At 34.9% G+C, this 14,793-nt stretch overlaps 1 protein-coding gene across 2 annotated transcripts; it reads right to left on the reverse strand.

The window, feature by feature from the left end:
- Nucleotides 1-11,116: 11,116 nt before the first annotated feature.
- LOC116208453 (Golgi SNAP receptor complex member 1-2) lies at nt 11,117-14,444 on the reverse strand. 2 transcript variants are annotated; one of them, XM_031541910.1, is made up of 6 exons: nt 14,159-14,444; nt 12,546-12,712; nt 12,016-12,105; nt 11,844-11,915; nt 11,464-11,593; nt 11,117-11,376 (listed from the first exon to the last, which is right to left on the reverse strand). In XM_031541910.1, exons 1-6 carry the CDS (start codon nt 14,289-14,291, stop codon nt 11,279-11,281), a joined length of 690 nt encoding a protein of 229 aa, XP_031397770.1. In that variant the 5' UTR covers nt 14,292-14,444; the 3' UTR covers nt 11,117-11,278. The 2 variants fall into 2 exon arrangements, with proteins under 2 accessions (XP_031397770.1, XP_031397769.1); XM_031541909.1 differs by having other exon boundaries at nt 12,546-12,739; nt 14,159-14,442.
- Nucleotides 14,445-14,793: the final 349 nt, after the last annotated feature.

A 14,793-nucleotide genomic window follows, 5' to 3' on the forward strand; every position in this document is an offset into this window, starting at 1 on the left:
AGAAGGGGAAAGGTCTTGGGTCATCGACACCCACAGAGGACGGCAGCCCCAGACCTTTTCCCCTTTTATCCTTTCGAATTTTAGGACCAAATTAAAAAAGTTGAAAGTTTGAGGATAATAATGGCAAAAAGAAACGTTTGAGGATCAAAAGTGATGAAAAACTAACGGTGAAATCCATTATGTCTCACAAGTGAACCACATTGTATTATTTGTCCCTCGAAATACCACATGGTTCAATTTATAACAAACTCCACAAGGGGACTTTTGTACTTTTTCCTAAGATTTTAAACGATATATATTTTTTAATAATTCAATAGAGATATGTCAAAAGATAATCTCAGTCCATACAGAAAATCTTAGATGATATTAATTAGGATCCAAAATCAAACCTCATGCATTTTCGTTAGCTGATATGATCAAATCCAATTCGTTGGGCTTTAATCATTGCCTCAAGCCACACAACGTTTGTGGTTTTGGTCTACAATTAAAGGATTAAAAAGTAAAGGCATGGATATTGTCTTGTAAAATTTGATATTTAAGTAATTTCCAAAACTAAAATTTTTTTCCTGGTAACCGAAAATAAAATATTTGATATTTAAGTACTTTACAAACATTTCACATATTTTACCTGACTTAACTATAAATTTTACTTGGAATTTCTTCAAAAAGGCCAGCATGTAGTCATTAATTTATTGTTTTCGGTGTGCATCATGGTATCTAGAAATCTAGTGGACTATGACTAATCTAGTTCAAGCTGGAGCACTCCATTCACTCTCGTATCATTAATTTATTAAATGATATATAAGATTTCAGAAGTATATCAATTCTAGGACCCAATTATTTAAACAATTATATCTTAGAATTTTCCCAAAACAACACGTTAGTGAGCCTTTAAGTAAAAGGTAAAAGACGATAATCTTCTAATGACTACCTTTTAGAACAATATCCTATGGCTATTCTAAATTTCATTTCATAGTTTCTGGTTCGTACATGTTCAAATCGATAGATCCTAGATACCTCGTAGGTAACAGAATCTAGTACTTGGATTTTGCACAGCCCTAGCTAGAGAAAGATCAAGGAGACTTGGGCAAAAATGCTTTCTTTTTTTTACCCAAAAGAAATGCTTTTTTTTTTCTCTGCAGTAATTTCACTTAACAAATACGAGAAAGTTACCCGGACGTCCATATCGCGCGTCCTATAGGCTATAGATAAAATATAGCACCATATATATATTTATCTCACATAATTTTATATAAAGCAAAAGAATTGTGTTGATAATAAATATCAGACTTTGGAAAATAAATGCATAATTACAATATGAGGAATTCTCATAAATAATAGTATAAGATATATTTGGAATTTGAACAATTAGGGCTCCCTCATGTTGCTTTGCCGATTCATCGTCTTAGAAGTTTACATAAATTTTTTTCTTTCAGTGAATAATATTGGATGTCAAATCTAAATTAAATAATTGTTTAATCCTGTTCACCGCGAAAAAACATTTAGCCTTTTATATATAATCTTGGAGATTGACCATGAATTATCAAATTAACTGATGTTGTTTCCTGCTTAACTCTTGCCCATGAACCGAAATAATGAGAATTTGACTATATTAATTAAGGGCTTATGGCGTATTCGTGGACATCTGTGAGAGATTTTGCCTGATAAATCAAAGAAAAAATATTTAAACAATTTGAGGTGGAAAATGAATGAATGGCATATAATGGGAAGACCCAAATCCCAATACTATACGGCATGGATGGACGTGAGAGGGACGGCAGAGGGGAAAGGAGTGAGAAAGGGACGTTTGCATGGATCGGTTTCAGCCCCCACCCATCCCTAGGCCCCCACCATTCATCGGAAATTTATCGCAGTGCCGGAGGAATCGATCCACGGTAACATAATCGACTAAAAATATAACATAATTGATTGCCCTTTACTTCAATCGACTATATTTATTTTGTAATCAACTATCTTATTTAAGATTTGTTCCGCTCTTGAACCGGAAAAGCTTCTCCATACATTTGTTCTTTTCATCAGTTATTAACCCCGTCTCCTCCCTCCCCCCGGGGGCAACTCTCTCTTTCCTCCCCTCGATTCTCAACAATTCCATTCATAATTATCTTCCCTTTAATTTCGTCCCACATTCAAAAGACAACAAAAAGAAAATATTTGTGTGCCTTAAGTTTATGTGTCAATATGATTGGAAGAATCTATGGCCTAGTTTGGTTTCGTAATTAAATTCTATTTACTTCATTCTGCTTCATTTTTATCTTAATTTAACAATATAGTCGTTACTTTTTTATTTTTTTCTTTTAATTAATAATAATTCTCATATCTAATTTTTTCCTAACAATTATTACAATTATTTTTTTAATAATAAAATTTTTATTCAATTTTTACATTCATATATACATACGTTTTGTCTTTTTCTAACATTTTAATGATAAATTCTCACGCATTTAATTTTTTCTAACTATTATTACAACTAATTTTTAATAATAATTTTTTCATATACTATTACATATTTTATTAATAATGACTTAAATAAAAGAAAATGCCATGTTGCTGAAAAAGAAGGTATAACCTAGTAGTATATCCTCTCGTTTGTCAATTAAGATGTTGCATATTTGATTATCGTAATCTAGTACCTCGTTATTAATTATTAAATATTTTATTTCATTATATTAAATTTATGAATTTCCCCTGCAATCGAAAAAAAAGAAAATAATATAGTACCTAAAGTCTATCAATTTAGTTTATATAATCACGATAATATGAATCAACGATAAAATTGCATAGATGGATATTAATTACTGGTGTAGTACATGAATTCGGAACTCGTTCCAAATAGATCGCGTGACTAAAACCATCTCAACCCCTGAACAAGAATTATTCTCATTTCATAGTTTCGATTAAAAATGAAAAAAGTTGTATCAACCTGATCTCTCTCTCCATAGCTTAAGCTTGAGTTACTCTAAAACCTTTACATAGGTTCCTATCTCCTCTACGAATACCAACATTACTGTCAATCAATCAAATCATGGGAAACACCGACTAAGAATTATGGGAAACACCAAAGACATACTGTAATTAATTGTGTGCTTATTTAATTTAATTTAATGTTTTTTTTTTGTTTTAGGCACCGATTCTGCAAAAAGTGCAAGAAAATAAGAAGTAAATAAGGGAAGCCTAGCTAGCTATTTCCACCTAAAATAACAATATTTGAAGTTAATTTTTGCAACGTTGAACCTGTACTCTTCTAGGAGAGACTAGTTAGGGCTCGCCAGCTCTCCCCCCCCCCCCCCCCCCCCCCCCCCGGACTTTGAAAAGTCAGAGGAATCAAAAAAGCACCAGATTGATATTAGGATTACCCTTCTTAGTTTACAAAAAATGGTATCTCTTCTCTAGCTAGGTCGGCTTTCCATCAGTCGATGGATTGCTCTGAACTCATTTATCAGCTTAACTAACTAATAAAATATTAGGTGCAATCAATTAACTTTTTATTGTCCCAATAAATGTTTGATCCTCACAAGCAGATTGACAGACGGAATGATAACATAGGCATGTCTTATAATCTATATTTTATATATATAAAATTGTACCCTTATAATAAATAGGGATAGAAAAGTAATTTTATATAGTATAATGTCATAAAAGTAAATAGCTAGATAAATAAATATAAATGTATATACAATTAAAACTAAATTAGTAAACACATATAAATCTTTAACCACTTAATAATCTTATTACATTCTTAATTTTAAATATATAATCTCAAAATTTATTTATAAAAAATAGAATTTCTTAAAATAAATATCTATAAGATCTTTTTTTTGTACCCTTTTTAAAAATATATAATCTAATATATATCCTTATTTCGTACAAAATACATGGAGGTCATCTATTAGAACTTTTTACAATTTAATATTTAAGAAAAGATAATATATTTTTTGAGTAATATGATTTTCTTCATTCATATTTGGTATACACTAATATTTAAATGCTTCCAATTTAAGAATATATAACTTAATTAAATTAAAATTTGAATTATGATAAGTTTTTTAAAATTCATCTAAAAATAATCACTCTAAACAAATAGCCCCTACATCACACGGGCAAAAAAACTAGTCTATATACATGACACTTCTGGTCATTTAGTTCAACACTTATACATTTGATGAATGGTTTTATCTAGCATACAAACTTGAGATAACATTGCTATTTCAATTGCTTGAACAGTTGATGATTTTGAGTGACGATGGCTCTACCACCGTACCTAAAGCTGATCCAATGGTCAATGAAAGAAAAGTAACGATCACTTAAAATGTCCGTAAAAGTTAATCCCATTGATTGATAGTCTATTTAGGTTAGCTTCTTAACGTCTCCTGTACCAATTAGCCAGCCACCTTATCTTTTACTTCATTATTTTCATTTAATTAAATTAAAGACTTTAATGAAAAATTTTGCAATCTTAATTTACATGGGTCATTCCATTGATGAAAAAGTTCGATTCATTCTCTCCAATGACTTACCTCGACTCTGCAGCCTTAAAAGAGAATTTTTCTAGCAAAATCACATGAAGTTTAGAACCCTAAGCCCTAATTTCACCGGGGCATGCATATTTAACCGATTTGACGACTCAAGACACATCCCACTCCCCTCTCTCACCTCTCAGTCTCTCTCCGCAGGGACACGCACAGATATATATATATTACAGAGATACGTAGTTGTCAGTGATAACAGATGACAGAGATCCCAATTTAATTTGCTTTGTCTTTTCTCATATATATGTATCTCTAACTCTCCCTACACCATCTTCTTGGCTGCATATAGCATCAGCTAATGTCCATAGAGCTAGACTTCTAGCTAGGGTTTTACTTTCCTTTGCTACATATTAGTAGTTCTCTTTCTCTCACATTGGCTGGAAAAAGATGGGCCGGGGGTTCAGTTGCCCTAAAATTGTTGAAAACTATCACTATCCACAGACATGCCCTCCTCGAGGGTTTTTCTTCTTTCTCACAAGGGCTTACCATTTTACCAAAAGCTGCCCATCATGTTTAAGATGCTTTGGAACCACGTACTATGGTGCTTGTCCCTCCGTAGCTACATACATGTGTGCAATTTCAGGAAATGGAATCTAAACATGTTATCTTTCTGATTCCCCTAAAAGAAAATGGTGATTTCGTTTTACCAGAGAAAAAAAAAAGTGATTTCAAAATGTTGTAGTACGGACGGCATTCCACATTAATTTTCTTGTATGAACAGTTGGCATCAATTTTTGGTTTTAATGCACCGTTTCAGTGGATATGTTATATCAGTTTCTTTAGCTTGAATAACGATTTTATCATGCACGGAAGTAAGAGGTCAATGCATCTTTACGCTATGTTTGATTTGCTAAAATGAAATTAATATATGATACAATAGATAGGCATAACAATTGAGATAGAACGTTATTGAACTTTTGCCGATATTTTATTTATTTAGTTGGAGGAAATAGAAGAATTAAGAATTGAAATTTTATATTTGTGATTTTACTACGGCAATCAATCTCAATCAAAAGTTAAGAGGAAAGATTATTAGAAAAGCTATAGTAAAAATTGAAACTTAGAGAAAAGGAAAGAGGAGGGGAAAATTTACAACCTGCCCAAAAAAAAAGCAAAAGAAATTGAGTAATTCGGTGAAAGAGCAAAAAAATGGCCAGAAGAAGGATGAATAAATTCGGATAAAAGAGGATGGGGATTTCCTTATATGTTCGCGGTTGAACACGAACCGAACATTGCGTAACCGAACATTGCGTAACGGGGTGGCAAGATTGTCATTATTACTGCCCATCAATTTATCCATAAAAAAGGAGGTTGGGGATTTCAAAATGTTGTAGTACGAAATATTCCACGTTAATTAATTTCCTTGTATGAACAGCTGGCATGGAATTGTGTGGTTTTAATGCACGTTTCCATTAATGGATATGTTATACGAGTTTTTTAGCTCGAATAAGGACTTTGTTGTGCCGGAATTAACAAATATGTGGGTAAGAAGTCAACGTCTCTTAGTGAAAAATCAATTAACATAAAAGCCATTACTTTTGATCGGTTGATAAGAGAGTTCGACCGATCTCGAGCACTACTGAGTAGGATGCTTCTGGAATTAATTTATGGCATACAATTGAAGTACTTAATTTCTTTTGGTCGCAAAGGACGCCAAGGGCCTAATATTAGCAAATAAAAATCTAAATAAAAAATTCGAATAATTTTGCTGACAAGAATCAGACTAAAATCTTTTGTTTATCAGCGTAAAGCGTGTGCCACTGCGTTGCATTTTCTTTTTTACAAATAACAGTTCAATTAGAGATAAGCTAGTAACAAAGTTCTTGGACAATCTAACCAATCAGTCAAATTTCATGTTGCCCCATCTATCCCTTCCCCTACCACTTTTGGGTCCACGGGCTTGTAATTACAACTAGAAAACTAAAATTATGTAGTGCATTAATGTGGATTTGTGTTCCTCTTAAGTAAAATTTTAGATTTGAATATTGTGAATAGTAAATTCACGCTGAGAGAGATTTATCTCTTAGTGGGTCAATTCGGCTCGAACTGCATTAACCTGGGTCTTTTGAGCTTCCGGATAAAAAAAAAAGGTGTGGTGACTGATGGACACCGAACCTAGCAACCCGAATCCAGGCTTATCAAGTTGGTCTGTTACGCTGGCCTACAGGGCCAGGGCTCAATGACGAGGCTTAACAGGCTTAGGCCTGCGACTAAGTCGGGTTTAGGCAAGTATCTATAAGACAGGTAATGTGATATTTGTTGTTTCCTTAAGCAGAGTGGCTCGTATAATCAAACATTCACATGATATATTTTCATCCAAGTATCTCAGAAGTATCTCGATATATCTTCCCTCCAATATAAGCACGTCAGGTATATTATTTATAGTTAATGCAACATTGAGGTAAGCCCAAGACCGACTTAAGCATCGGAGGAAAATTGAGGAACACCCTTGATGTCCCTTCATGTAGGCTAGCTTGGAGTGTTGTTCATGTGGTTCGGATCGTGAAGATTATCCGGACCCAAAGCTCGAATCCTGACTCTATCATTTGACGTTGTCTGTGTGAAATGAGACTAAAGGTCATGGTGGAGACAATGAGGAGCAAGGCTTTGGTGATCCGGGAGCTTAGGGCCCGTTTGGTTTCAGAGTTTGATTTTAGAATCATGATTTTGATTTTAACTCTAACCACTACACAATAAAAACACACGTTTCCCAAGTCAAATTTATAATACCATCTCATTTGTCTTTTTGCATAATCAAAATTAAAATCAAAATTAAAGTTACTTTAACTCTGAAACCAAACGCACTCTAATAGTCTGCCTCTTGACTTTTCATTATTTCAATTTTTATCTTTCAATGTATATAAGACAATTCTTTTTATTTGTCATCTAAGTTTTTAATCTAAATATTTTTTTTGTACACTATCAATATATCTGGACATTTTAGTTTATTTCATGTATTTAAACAATTTTTATTATTCGATTTATAGGGACTAACTTCATTTGTAACTCTACCCTTTTGATGTATTTAAATTTTTTTTCGCCTTTTCATAATTCCAATTTTGCCCTCGAATGTATCTAGGCATATTGTTTTATTCGTCCTCTAAGTTTTTAATGTATGTGTGACTTTTTTACACCATTTATGTATCTAGACATATTATTGTATATTTCGTGTATTTTAGACAATTTTTGTTAATCGATGTATTGAGACTAATATAGCGCTTTTGCAACGGAAAGACACCCGTCCCTAGATAAATTGCTTTTGCCTTTATTAGTTGATGCCTTTTGGGTTTTGGTGAGTTATAAACTTCTCTACTTTCATGATTTAAGGGCATGATTTAAGGGACTTTAGAACTCTAATGAGTTAGAAACTTTCGAACTTCCACTAGTTAGGAATTTTAGTACTTCAATCAGTTAGGAAGTTCGGATTTTCACCCTTTGTACGAATGGAGAGAAACAAAGAGAAAGGAAGGGAAAGGGAGGGCAAGGAAACTCGTACGAAAACCATTTCCCTCCTATCCAAACACGCTATCAGAGAGAGGTGGCATCATAATGTATGCTATATGTAAAATCTTCTTTTAAGGAAAAGAAAGAGATTGCTTGGTAAGGAAATTGGCTCGTTCGTTTTTTCAATCCTCTGATTCCTCCCCTAGTGATATTTTTAAAACTGCATTGTGATGACCAAATTAGCCACGAATTGTCGAATTAGCAAGGGAGTTGTTGTGGGGCCAGTTGCTGAAAGTGTATCGTAGTTGCCTTTTGCTCTTGCCACCGTAAATCTTGGCAGATCACAAAAGTTCGTCCTATTATCCCAAGACCACTTTTGATGGTGAGGAATCTAAAAGGGATGCAACAAAATATTGATAATTATTTGGAATCTGAACGGGAGAAGTAATGTTACATATTGTTAAAATCCTAATCCTGTTAGCTTTTTCAATTCAACCTGAGTTGAAAGTGATTTAATCGGTCTTGCCTATAGCAATGGTGATGGTACGTAGAGGCAGCATCCTTGATTTGGCTAGTTCCCCCTTCGTCTCGCTTCCAGTATCTGACCTTTGGAAACAGGCTTCTCCTTCCCAGTTACGTAAATCATCTATCTATATATCTATATAAAGTAACAAAACCCAGATCGACTGATTAAATGATACCACTTAGGACAGAGGAGGGCTGTCGTCGCTTGACCTTTCGCATGACCGCAAATAACAATTTAACAAGTGTTGTTGTGTCGTAATGCCTCCTCCCTTTTAGAAACTGTAATAACATGCGCTTGGAGAAGATGAAAAGCCTATGCTATAATGAATTTATTGCAAAAAAAAATCAGCAAATAACAAAATATAATGAATTTGCGGAATCCATATCTATAACATTTTCCGATGGAATCACAAATATTCTGTGCGCTTTCTCCATTTTACATGTTGAAGTTCCTCTTTAAATACTGACATTGAAGGGTCGGTCTTGCTTGGAGGAGTGGTCCTTTCTATCACAGCTCCCAAATTAACCTTACGGTAATTGTTGCTTAATGAAGTCACTGGAAAATAGTTTCCTTTGGACTGCTCTCTCAGGAGTGCAGACTATATTTGTTGATGTGGGCTATTTCTCTCCTCCCTAACATTAAGGTGATTCGCTTGTGATTTTGCATTACTTATGAAACAATTATTTGTCTCCTCTGTCTAGTGATTCACGTCATGATCTTAATCTTAATATTCAGAGATAAATTTATGACGTGCATTTTTGTTTTGCTTCTAGGTAGATGGTATATTGAGCTAAATGTGTTAAAGATGTCAGATTGCTCATATTTTGGATTGAATTCTTCTCGATAGCTAGAGTCACTTGATCGATAGCACAATTATTTTAACTGAAGAGGGGAAGTAACTTTTCGCGATTATATGGGTAGAATTCCTCCTCCATTATTTGTGGCCATATTAGTTCTTTCGATTATAGAAGTACAATTGATATTCCTTCATTGAATCAACAACTCTGTAAGATCGCGTGGTTAAAAAGAATGCCTCTATTATTTCTATGAAGAGCTGGTCGGACTGATTTCCCAACAATCCATGATCGTGTTTGTCAGAAGTTGCTAACTTGGAAAGCATACTGGTGCAATTTAAGATTGAACATGCTAGAAGAAAAAAACTCTAAATTTGAAGATGGAAAAAAATTCTACTCAAATTACAGGTATAACTTATTCATTTAACTTAAATTGATACAACATATTGATTTATGATGCAAAAAAGATAAAACATGTGATTATGTATTTTACAGAAGAACGTGGGTAACTCTCTTAAAAGTTCAAACTTAAATTTTTATTTTAAAAATGAAAAGTGAAATCATGCATTCTTATGTTGTGTTTGATTTTAAAATTGACTAGAGTTGAATTTTAATTTTAATTGGTTTGTAATAATTGTGTTGTTGAATTATGATAAAAAAGTGTGAAAAAATAATGAATAGTTAAGAGAAAGTAATGATTGTATTGTTGAGTTGTGAAAAAAGTAATAAATAATTAAGAGAAAATAATAATTGTGTTGTTGAATAGTGAAAAAGTAATAAATAGTTAATATTAAAAATTGATTTGAATGGTTAAAAAAATTGAAGAAAAATGAAAAAATAATAATTATATTGTTGAATTGAAGATAAGTAAAGTTAAGTGCAACAAAGTGTAGTAAAGTTCAAAAAAAATTATAAAACCAAACGGGCCTTAAACTTTAACAATCGTTTCCCCTTTTGCAATATTAATGGGTTCTATTATATATTTGTATTTTTTTCATAGATTTCATATTTGTCTATTTAACAAACATTAAAACAAGAAAAACTTTTGGCCCAATAATTCTAGCCCACGCATATGCGTGGGCCCGGCACCTAGTTTATATAAATATCGTGACAACTGGGGGAGCTTATATGGTCACTTCAATCATCACTTGCTAGTTGCCAGCCATTGGGTCAACTGGGATTACCTCACGTTGATCCAATGGCTTCCTCTGTCACTAAAGGGCAAAAAAGAAGTGTAGGAAATCCAAAAGATCAGTGCCATATCTTCCCATAGCAATTGACATCTTAGAACCTCCTTCCAATTGGTAATTGAGAAAAAGCTGATCATATTTGATCTCCAGAAATGCAAAGTAGCGTTTCTTACTTACAGAGTGCTTCAGAACGGCCAATCCACTGGAGAAATCTCAAGAAAGTGACCTCACTGCGTCTTCTGGGGCACTGCCTCTCATTAGGACCACAAACAAAGACATGAATAGAGCAGTGAAATGCACCGCGCATATGACAAAGCCATCAAAAATGTCTTGCTGGATGACTTGTCATTGTAATACGTGAGTCAGTCGATGGCTAACTAGCTTGGAAGAACAACCACATACCAGGGTATAGGCGGATCAGCTACAAACAATATGTCGCAAACAGAGCAATTGAACTTTGTCGAGATACAAGAATAAAATGCCATTCATTTCCACTGGCAACTAAGTCAGCTTCGTTCTTTTCCTTCAATACTGCGCTGCTCATATTCCAATAAAATTCATGTGCATGTGCATGACTCCCTCTGTGTGTTTGTGTGCGTGTGCACGTGTGTGATGTGTTGCACGAACTTGCATTGAAGAAGAACTTTTTGATAAATGAGATGAGACAGCATTTATCAGCAGTCCAACAAGGAACATTTTCAAGAGATACAGAGGCAAAATTCATAGGAAAACAATACACTTGCTGAATTTTCTCACTTTATAACTTACTCTCAATAATCATTTCGATAGCCAGTAAATGATGAGAAACAATGTGCAACCAGCTATAACAGCAGAGAGAATAAGTGTGTCCCTTGATCGCCGCCTCCGAATTGAACCTAAATAAGCAGTTAGAACATCAGCAGGGGGAAAGATATAAAGAGGGTAAGAGACAGAGAAAAAGGAGCTCATGGCTTTTTACATACCAAGTAAACCTCGAATTACGGGGAATTTTTCACTTAAAAGCTTAACTTTCCCTTGGACATCTCCAAATAAAGTCCTTTGGGAGCCGAGGGCTGCCCTGGTGCTCTGTGCTTGACTAATCACATCATCGATCTGCAAGAAAATGAACCAGACATCATTGGAGGCATATATAATTTAAAAGAAATGCAGATTTTGCTGAGGAGTTCCAGCCTCTATACATTCTTTTCAGCCATATCAGTTAATTCAGAGTGTGCAATCATCGTGAATATCCTGCTTCTTCTCTTATGTTCACCAAGAAGAGAATATCTCAAGGATAGCTCTAAATGCAGGAATCTATTTTCAAAATCATAGAATACTACTTATAGAATAGTCAAAGTCTTACATGAGAAATGCTGCCATGAATTGCAGCTCTCTCTCTCAGTAACTGCATTCTTGGGGACATGCTCCCAGATGCCTGAAAGAAGAAAAGAAAATTGAGAATACAGAACCCTTTGAAATAGGAAAGAAATCCTTTAAGAGCCGGAAAACAAAACTATCATGCCAGAGATGCTCACCTTGTACTCACTTATGTCATCCCTGACTGAACTAAGAAGTTCCGCATGTTCCCTCATTGAGTTTAAGTTTCCCTTGATTCGTCTAAATTCCTAAAGAGAGCAAAGAGTTATTCAATGTAACAAAAGCTGAAAATGATCCAGTGGTGAAGTATACAGTTTTATCTAAACTATTCACTTCATTGGATTTATGTTCTGGTTATCAATCAACAATAATCTTTTTACAGGGTGTAACAAACATCATTCTTCCACGAAAAGGACCCTAAAAATATTTTACCAGCATTATTGAGTTTCACCAGAGTGGACTAAACATCGATCATAAAGTACACACGAAAGTTATTTCTTTCAAAAAGCTTATAGTTTAAAATTGTGAGATCTTGTTGTTTCACAATCATAACGATTTGATGATAACAAATGGAAGATGCGAGGTTTTGTGAATGAGGAAAAGAGAAGGAATTTTCAGGTTCTTTTTGGGTGAATATAGGGACAAAGGAGTATGATTTACTATACGAACTTTAAAAGCACAAAGTAACCTGGGTAAACTCATGAAGAATATCTCTATGCCTCGCCAACTTCTGGGTTACTGAAGTGGCTGGAGCAGCTGATGCAGCACACCTACTCATAGCATCATTTGTATCTAATAGCTTCTCGAGCAATGATTGGATCTCCATTTCCATTGACTTCCACGATCGTGACGCAACTGTTGGTGATCCAGTATCAACATAACCTAAACAACTCTGAACAATTATTGCAAAGGTGGGAAAAGCACCCGTGTTTAATTTAAAACAACAAAAATCAGGAGAAGTACTGTAGCATGATGGAAAATCTAAGTGATTACTTGAATGTCGGGACTACTTCCCATTTTCACTTATTGACTTATCCTTAAACCCACACGATGCAAATAAGAAATCTGCATTTTACACAATAAATGCATCCTCAATACATGTACAATGAGAATACATTTGTATCTCTCCAGAACATATGTTTGCTCTGTATTTGAGAATACTTTAGTTTGAAGGTAGAAAGTTCATCCTTTAAATTTTATTTGATCCTAAGGAGCCCTCAGATTAAAAGGGAGAAAATACAAGACGATTACCAGCAAAAAATGGAATCCTGTTTAAACCAACAAAGTATAATCAGTTAGGATGCATATGTACGCTCCATGAAGAATCAAGAGCTTTTCCCCAGATCTAATCCGGTGAATTAGTATTAACATGGAAAGTATACAAGCACAATCAAAGAGCATCCACAATTTTGGCACTTGCTTCGCAATGGACTGCATAACTATCAAACCAAAATTTAGCTAGTTGTAGTCAGGGCAAAGCAAAAGCACAACTTGTTTTGCTCAGAAGTATTGTGCACTTGATGTCTGATGTGCTATGTGTTTGAGGACTTACTCAATACATCAAAACTCGGATGAAATACTCTATCACAGTTCACGTCATAGATCTTGCTAAACCTTTAATGAAGGGTGTCAGATCAATTGTATGCGACAGAAAAAACTTATATTGAAACACTTGAAAACAGAAAATCTTGCTAAGCCTTTAATACGAATCTCAACCGATATACTCTACCATTTTCTTTCCAAGACATTATCTTGGAAGTTGATCACCATAAAACCGATATGCTGAACCGTTAAATGAATCATGATTCTACCTTCCATATACATTATAGAGATACAAGACAGATAGTTGCAAAGGCCAAAACAAAGACTTCCCCATGAATCAAGACAAAACATGTCAGGAAACTCATTCCAGCAAAAGCCGGATAGTTTCTCAACATGAAACACATAAATATAGTTCCATATATATCATAGTTACGTCAGAGATACTCAATTCGATTCTGCCCTCGACGAGAAGCTCAGGTGCCGTAATGATCATAAAAATTCAAACTGAACGTAACGCAGAAAATATTGTCCAATAAGCAAAAGAATCTCAGCACCAAATGCATAATTAACGGAAGCAGTTATCTAATCCTTCACCATTGGGCTCAGAAATCAAACTGAAAAATTGCTGATAAAGCCGAATTGAGCATCACAGCAGGGAAATGCGAGTTCGGGAAAATCGGAAGATGGCGAAATCAGCGAAAGTGGATGAAGCAAAGGCAGAACGCGGAGCATAGGAGGAAGAAGAGCACTAGCTCCTACCTCCTTGGGAGTAACGGGTGCCGAGCTTAGCGTAGGAAGACAGCTTGACGTCGAGATCGCCCTCGATCTTTCTCGCCTCCTTCCGCAGCTCCTCCCAGCCCGATTCCTGCAGCTCCAGGCTCGAATCCGCCATTTCGGATCTCGAGATCCAGATCCCCCCACTCCGCCCTCTATATCACTCCGTCGTCTTGCTGCCGGCGATCGATCGGAGAGGCTTCAGTTGAGCTTTCAAATTCAGCATGAAATGGCTTCAGAAAGAGTAGTCTTCCTCCCTCTGTTCACTTCTTCATATCCCCTCCTCCATCTTAGACGATCCGTTGGTTGGAACGAACAGTCGGCTTGGGCCGTTCAAACAATGGGCCCGATGGAAAAATCAAAGAAGCCCATAATTGAAGCCCACTTGCCTTTTCCTCCTCTATCTCGTAAAATTAGTCACTAATCGGCAATATTCGACACGATACGACACCGCGGACATAAAAGAGTGCAAGTTACAAGGAATAGTCGTAAATCGATGGCAAATTCCCTTTTTTTTTTTAATAAGACATTGTTTTAAGGATTTATTACAATGGCATTAACTCTTACTCTGAAATCAAGTAGTTATTCAATAAACTGACTTTATGCAAATTATAGGTTCA

The sequence above is a fragment of the Punica granatum genome, chromosome 5 (genome assembly GCF_007655135.1).
Source record: "Punica granatum isolate Tunisia-2019 chromosome 5, ASM765513v2, whole genome shotgun sequence".
NCBI lineage: Eukaryota > Viridiplantae > Streptophyta > Magnoliopsida > Myrtales > Lythraceae > Punica > Punica granatum.

Bases quoted from the DNA above. Each gene is read 5' to 3' on its own strand.
- LOC116208453 (XM_031541909.1), bottom strand. From the start codon at position 14,291: ATGGCGGATTCGAGCCTGGAGCTGCAGGAATCGGGCTGGGAGGAGCTG. The intron at 12,740-14,158 runs GTAGGAGCTAGT...AGAGTTGTTTAG, and splicing joins CACCCGTTACTCCCAAGGAG to GTTATGTTGATACTGGATCA. The intron at 12,106-12,545 runs GTTACTTTGTGC...TGCTCTCTTTAG, and splicing joins TTCTTCATGAGTTTACCCAG to GAATTTAGACGAATCAAGGG.